At 40.2% G+C, this 7,191-nt stretch overlaps 1 protein-coding gene across 6 annotated transcripts in view; it reads right to left on the reverse strand.

Moving 5' to 3' along the window:
• The window catches only part of LOC107672757 (V-type proton ATPase catalytic subunit A-like), a 16,910-nt gene that overhangs the window by 4,941 nt on the left and 4,778 nt on the right, over nucleotides 1-7,191 (reverse strand). For all 6 annotated transcript variants that reach the window (XM_016466098.1, XM_016466092.1, XM_016466093.1 and 3 more), the window contains exons 5-14: nucleotides 6,054-6,191; nucleotides 5,684-5,835; nucleotides 4,537-4,699; nucleotides 4,281-4,389; nucleotides 4,039-4,161; nucleotides 3,224-3,338; nucleotides 2,005-2,068; nucleotides 1,662-1,865; nucleotides 1,374-1,468; nucleotides 1,060-1,231 (exon numbers count right to left, since the gene is read on the reverse strand). In XM_016466098.1, coding sequence (XP_016321584.1) covers nucleotides 1,060-1,231; nucleotides 1,374-1,468; nucleotides 1,662-1,865; nucleotides 2,005-2,068; nucleotides 3,224-3,338; nucleotides 4,039-4,161; nucleotides 4,281-4,389; nucleotides 4,537-4,699; nucleotides 5,684-5,835; nucleotides 6,054-6,191 — 1,335 coding nt within the window. The remainder of the gene's footprint in view (nucleotides 1-1,059; nucleotides 1,232-1,373; nucleotides 1,469-1,661; nucleotides 1,866-2,004; nucleotides 2,069-3,223; nucleotides 3,339-4,038; nucleotides 4,162-4,280; nucleotides 4,390-4,536; nucleotides 4,700-5,683; nucleotides 5,836-6,053; nucleotides 6,192-7,191) is intronic.

Below are 7,191 nucleotides of genomic sequence, written 5' to 3' on the forward strand. Positions count from 1 at the left end.
ATTTTTGGGGGGGGTAGTATGGCTCCAGCCGTAGGGGCCCCGGAGTCCCCAGATCCGCCATGGCCTCCCGAATCCCCAGATCCGCCATGGCCTCCCGAATCCCCAGATCCGCCATGGCCTCCCGAGTCCCCAGATCCTCCATGGCCTCCCGAGTCCCCAGATCCGCCATGGCCTCCCGAGTCCCCAGCTCCGCCATGGCCTCCGGAGTCCCCGGCTCCGCCATGGCCTCCCGAGTCCCCTGCTCCGCCATGGCACCCGGAACGGGTACCGCTCTGGAGGCCCACTGTCCCGTGTCTGTCCTGAGGGACCTCCAGAGTGCCCACCCCCCCTCCCCATTGGATGTTATATGGCGTGAGGACATGCCTTCCGGAGGGGGGCGTTATGTCAGACTCTGTTCCATGTTTTGTGTGTGTCCTGCTCCCCATGTGCCTTCCCATGCCCTTATTTGGTTAGTTTCCTGTTCCTCCCCTGATTACTTGATGTTTCATTGCTCCCAGGTGTGTCTCGTCATCCCCTCCTCCTGTGTGTATAAATAGTGTTCCCAGTCCCAAGTTCTCTGTCCGCTGTTAAACGTCTTCCTGAGTTCGTCTCCCTTGGTTCCTGAAAATAAAGTCTTGGTAAAGTATTCTCCAGCGTCTCCTCGTTCCTCGTGTGTGTGCATCGTGACAGTGGCATCATTATGATGGTATGAAGAGATGGATTCATTCATGTAGGACGCCACTGAAGGCCTAGGTGTATACACTATTATATAGTATTTATCAATAATTGAATTAGGTTTTATTTTCATATTTTTGGTTTTCACGTTAATTTTAGTTTAGGTTTTAGTAATTTTGTTATGTGCTTTTGGCATTTTTATTAGTTTTTTGGGGGGTTTTATATTTCTATTTAGCTTGAATTATTATTTTTTTTAATTCAGCTTAAACTTATTTCAGTTAGTTGCCATTTCTAATTTTTAAGGTTTTTAAGATAAAAGTTATAATGTCATATTTATGTTTTACCTGTGGTCTATGACCTTTACATCTACAAAAATCCCAACATCAGTATTTGAGCAAACGATACCTTAAACTTCATGGAGCTGATCCGATAAAGAATTTCTCCCATGTGTTCACGGATCTGGGCCCAGGTGATCTTGTTATCGCTCTGCGCTGTGGTTTCGACAGCATGCCGGGCCAGGTCATAAAAAGCTATCATATTAGACAGGATCCCCACTGTCTTATAGAAGGGACAGAACCTGGAAGAGAAAAAGAGACAGGGAGATAATATGAGAAATAATTAGCACAGACTGACAAACAGGCAACTAGAACAAGACGACAGCTAAAAAAGGGGTCTGTGGGAATGTCACATTCTTCATATTGTACAGATGAATAGGTAACCTGTCATAGGGAGTGTAACCGTTCTGCTGTAGGAAGTCATCTTTAATGAGTTTGGCCACCTCCAGAGTGATTTTATCCGTCTCAGCCAGAGATGCCTATGGGGAAGAAACAAAATAAATGCATTCAGAATCAATACAAATACATTATATAAACTATTAATACAAATATATTTAATAAACTATATACATTGAATACATTTAATTAGAAATGTCATTACACAAAAAATATAAAATGCAAAAACTATATGTTTTAATAACACTTTTTGATAAACAACATACACAAACACACCTTTCCAACAAGTTGCACAATCTCAGCCAGGTCCTCCTCCTCCTGCAGAATCTCTTTGGCTTTGGTACGCAGCGGCACAAACTCTTGGAAGTGTTTGTCATAATACTCATCCAGTGCTCGTGTATATTTACTGTAACTGATAAGCCAGTTAACAGAAGGGAAGTGTTTCCTCTGGGCAAGCTTCTTATCTAGACCCCAAAACACCTGAGAGCAACAGTTCAAATGAGAGGGGGAAAAAATAATGGAAGATTCTATTACTGCTTCGGTTACATGATTACCGAAAAAACAAAAACAACAACATCACATCATGTTAATGTCATGTGTTTTCATAGGATCCACCCACCTGCACAATACCAAGAGTGGCAGAAGTCACGGGATCTGAGAAGTCACCACCAGGGGGAGACACACTGTAGAGAAATGTCCATTTCCAAAAGAATCACAAAATGAGAGGAAAGAACAGAAACGGTTATAAACCACCACAAAAACACAGGTAATATTTTTTTTTTACAAACCTACATAACCTTCTCAAAATGATAAATCAAAGTCTGTACAAACTTGTCATCAATTTACATATTTATTATAATAGCTCACTTAAAGGAGACATATTATGCCCCTTTTTACAATATGTAATATAAGTCTCTGGTATCCCCAGAATGTGTCTGTGAAATTTCAGCTCAAAATACTCCACAGATCATTTATTATATCATTTTGAAAATGCCTATTTTGAGTGGAAGCAGAAACGAGCTGTTTTTCGGACCTGTGTCTTTAAATGCAAATGAGCTGCTGCTCCCCGCCCCCTTTTCCAGAATAGAGCTGGGCCATTACAGCTCATACCTGCTAAAAAACATCTGTTTTGGTTCTGATTATCATGTTTATCACGCTAAAATCATGCAGTTTAAACCATATGAGTTTAAACTTCTGATATAGTTTTCTGAGCGCACACATCCGAAGCACACGGACAGAAAGTGGCTGTCACAGCATGTGAGTACTAAACTAAGTTCTCATTCACACACGAGTTTACATTAAAAACGCACAAGTTACAAAAAACAGTTGGTTATGTCTGTGTAGGTAAACAGCTGGGAAATAAATCGCATGTTTATTTTAGATCTGTGTGGCAGCAGCAATATACATTAAATAAATCAATAAATCCACTGCTCTCTTGTCTCTGAGGCTGGGACTGTAAATAATGTTCTGTGCTCGTCTGTGCAGCCAAAGGCAGAACAGTTAGTATGTTTTGCTCAAACTTTCGTCATGGCATTAGAACTGGTACACCGTTGTCGCTTGCGAAAACACAATAACGGCGCCATGGGTGTAAACTTACAGATTAAGGGGCGGTAATATTATAATGAGATCCCTTTGCCACGTCACCAAGGGAGCGAAATCAGATGCTCATTTTTTCAGATGCTTGCAGAAAAAGGCTTACCAAAACAAAGTTACTGGGTTAATCTTTTTCACATTTCCTTGGTTGGTAGATGCACCGGGGACCTGATTATAGCACTTAAAACCTGGAAAAATCAGATTTTCATGATATGTCACCTTTAATGTTATTTGAGTGTACTTACGCTCCCACAATGCTGACGCTGCCCTCTCTCTCTGGGTTACCCAGGCACTTCACTCGACCTGCTCTCTCATAGAACGATGCCAGACGGGCTCCAAGGTATGCGGGATACCCACTGTCTGTGGACAGAAATCAGGGAAGTTTGATTATCCAATATAAGAAAGTTTGGTTTGGACAAGGCTGCATAATTTACTCGAAACACCATGTTGTGAATGTGGTGACAAGCATTGCAGTTGCGACTGTGAATTATTAATCATTTAATATCTCATTTTGATGCTGTCATTTTGCTGACTGGTTATTAAAATTGCACTGCTACCACAAATGCAGTGTACATGACAACAAAATAGCAACAATATCTCAATTTGGAGGAATATCTCCAGTTTGAGATATGTATTACACACATTTTGGTGCCAATAGCAAGCATAACTTTAAAGTATGCAGTATATGCAGACAGCTAATTTTTTTTTTATTAAATAGTAGTCTTTTGTGATTTAGCAACCATGCAATCACAAAAGTTTAGGGTTGGTAAGTTTTTTTTATGTTTCTTATGCTCATCAAGGCTGCATTTATTTGATTTAGAAGAACTATTTTAATATATTTTAAAATGTAATTTTTTCCTGTGATGCAAAGCTGAATTTTCACCAGTCATTACTCCAGTCTTCAATGTCACATGATCCATCAGAAGTTATTCTAATATGCTGATTTGCTGCTCAAGAAACATTTCCTATTATTATCAATGTTGAAAACAGTTGTGTTGCTCAACATTTTTGTGGAAACCATGATTCTTTGTTAAACAAAGTTCAAAAGAGCTGTACATACCAGCAGGCATCTCAGCCAATCGTCCGGAGATCTCCCTGAGAGCCTCAGCCCAACGCGAGGTGGAGTCAGCCATCATACTGACGTTATAGCCCATGTCTCTGAAGTACTCCGACAATGTGATACCTGTTAACACACAAGGCATGTTATGAAGATAAATGCATCCACGTACATACTATATAGATTTTCTCTTACAGGTTTTGTTGCATTACAGCACACTTTATACAGATGGCTCTTGAGTTTACCAGTGTATATGGAGGCTTCTCTGGCAGCCACAGGCATGTTTGAGGTGTTGGCCACCAGTGCTGTTCTCTTCATAATGCTCTCCACCTTGCCGCCCACCTCCATAGTTAGCTATTGAACAAAATTACTATCAATCATCTAAACCACTCGACAGGGTCACTTGAACTTCCCCAGTTTTGAATTTCATATCACATTCATAAACATTGTATTAATCAAAGTGACCAGATATAGCATCATTAAACCCAGTGCCATACCAACCTCAGGGAAGTCTCTTAATACTTCAGACATCTCATTTCCACGCTCTCCACAACCCACGTAAATGATGACATCACTGTTGGAGTATTTGGAGAGAGACTGAGAGATCACGGTCTTACCACAGCCGAAGGCTCCTGGAATGGCTGTGGTCCCTCCTTGGACACAACTGCAAAATGGCAAAAATTAGGACTGTAAAACAATGTTTAAACTGATCATCATCATTTCTTAGTTAAAAATTTATAATCACAATTATTAACCAATATTTTGAGAAATTACTTTTTACATTTCATCAGAATTATTGCACTTTCACATCAAGAGAACGTCAACTAATATGCATGTTTTAACTGATCTCTTCTACCTTTTCTCATTCATGATTCATTATACTTGTATATTTATTATAGTTCATCAATGAGAAGGTTTGTTTGCAGATTTAGCAGCAGCAAATAGAGCGAGCGGCCTCATTAATGGCTCCGATATACTTCAAATGAAATCGAAGAACGAACTGATGTGACGTCATTTCGAACAAAATCAGGGCAAAACGAAGTTCGTTTTGGGAGTTTGAAATGGCTTGCCAAAGCGAACTCTCCGGAAAAGTTTGCACCGGATGCAAAACACCTTCGTATTACCACTGGTCCGTGGTGATTACGTAATAGGCAGATGTGCGCTGAGGCTCCGCCTTCCTTTACATGGAACACTTCTCTGGCTCATTTCAAGAAAAACAGATCGGCTATATTACACTTTCATTGGAGCAGAATGTCATTGTGACAATCGCTAAACTCCAACATACATTTTTGTCTGTGTTTTCAGATTATCAGTGCTTTTTCTGCAGTCCAGAAAGAGCATGTACACATGGTTGCCAGGTTGGGAAGACAGAAAATGTATCCATTTAAGAGAAAAGCTCTGATTGGGGGATTTAAAATCTTAACATATGGCAACCCCAAGCATGAAAGCTTGTGGGGGCTTGTTACCAATGCAAGATTACGGAAATATCAATCGGGAAAAAAAAAATGTTAACAGGATAATTAACCAGTGGGCCAACAAGTCTGCGTAATTAACTGAGAAAACCAAAAATATTTTTAAAAAGAGTTAAGCACACAACAAACTTTATTAAGATTTGGAACAATAATGTGTGTGTGTGCTTGAGACTCACGGAAAGAGGGCGTCCAGTACTCGTTGTCCAGTCAGCAGGGGGTGATTTGCAGGTAGTTTTTCAGTAACAGGCCTCACCTGTCGCACAGGCCACACCTGCACCATGGTGAACTTCTCCTTGACTCCTTCAAACTCCAGTTCCAGCACCACATCCTGACACACACAACGAAAAGGGAATTTCCAGTATTTAGTAATATTAGGTTTCTTCCTCATCTTACCTAAACATCTGAGGGAGTTTTTCCATCCAACTGTTTCTTTTATTAGGTGCTATACAAATAAATTGAAATTGATGTGAACTACTCTTGCGTGCTTGTCTATAAAAGTGTGGTAGTATTTCAGGACATGTGAGGATGATCGTGAGCTTGACTCACAGAGACATCATAATTTCCTGGCGGAGCGAGGTAGGTTACTGTTCCCCTGCTGCGAGGGGGCAGCATGATCTTGTGTTTGATGAGAGAGTTCTCGTACACAAATCCATAGATATCACCTCCTGTAATGTGACTTCCAGCCTGAAAAAAACAATGAAAGAGTCCAATTAAAGTAAACAAACATCCAGTGCATAATTTCAATACAAACGTCATACACATTCAAGGGCATGTGGCTGCTAAGATTTATGACCCAAATGGATTTTGAATGCAATTTCCAAAAAGACTAAAATACACATTCTTTACATATGATAATTAAGTTCCAAAATTATTGTAGGTACAAAATTAATAGTTCCCCAAAGTTGTTGCCTTTTGGTGAACAATGCCATTTTAATGCCAAAATAATATTTTGTATTATATTTCCATTGTAATATGTATTATATATCCATTTAAATGTCAACCTTTTGTGAAAATGACGAGTGCTAGGGAATATGTGTTGCAGGTGTGGCGTATTAAAGGGATAGTTCACCCAAAAATGAAAATGTGATGTTTATCTGCTTACCCCCAGGGCATCCAAGATGTAGGTGACTGTTTCTTCAGTAGAACACAAACAAAGATTTTTAACACAAACCGTTGCAGTCTGTCAGTCTTATAATGGAAGTGAATGGGAATCACGGCTTTGAGAGTCAAAAAAACATACACAAACAAAACCAAATTAAACCCTGCGGCTCGTGACGATACACTGATGTGTAAAGACATGAAACGATCAGTCTGTGCAAGAAATTGAACCGTATTTATATCGTTTTTTTACCTCTGATGCACCGCAATGTCTGAACTATCCTGAGCGTGTTCGCGTCTTCTTCTTGCTTTACGGCGGATCACAAATGAACCATTGACACTCTATCTACAATCTCAATTAGGAATGTCAATGGTCCATTTGAGAGATAGCTGGCGGTAATGCACTTATAAGTCTGCGATCCGTTGTAAAGCAAGAAGAAAACGAGTCACGCGCCGGCTGTTGAGAACACGCTCAGGACAGTTCAGACATTGCGGTGCATCAGAGGTAAAAAACGATATAAATACTGTTGTTTTTCGCACAGACCGATCGTTTCGTGTCTTTACACATCAATGTATCGTCACGAGT

Source organism: Sinocyclocheilus anshuiensis, unplaced genomic scaffold, assembly GCF_001515605.1.
Source record: "Sinocyclocheilus anshuiensis isolate Anshui unplaced genomic scaffold, SAMN03320099.WGS_v1.1 scaffold88, whole genome shotgun sequence".
NCBI lineage: Eukaryota > Metazoa > Chordata > Actinopteri > Cypriniformes > Cyprinidae > Sinocyclocheilus > Sinocyclocheilus anshuiensis.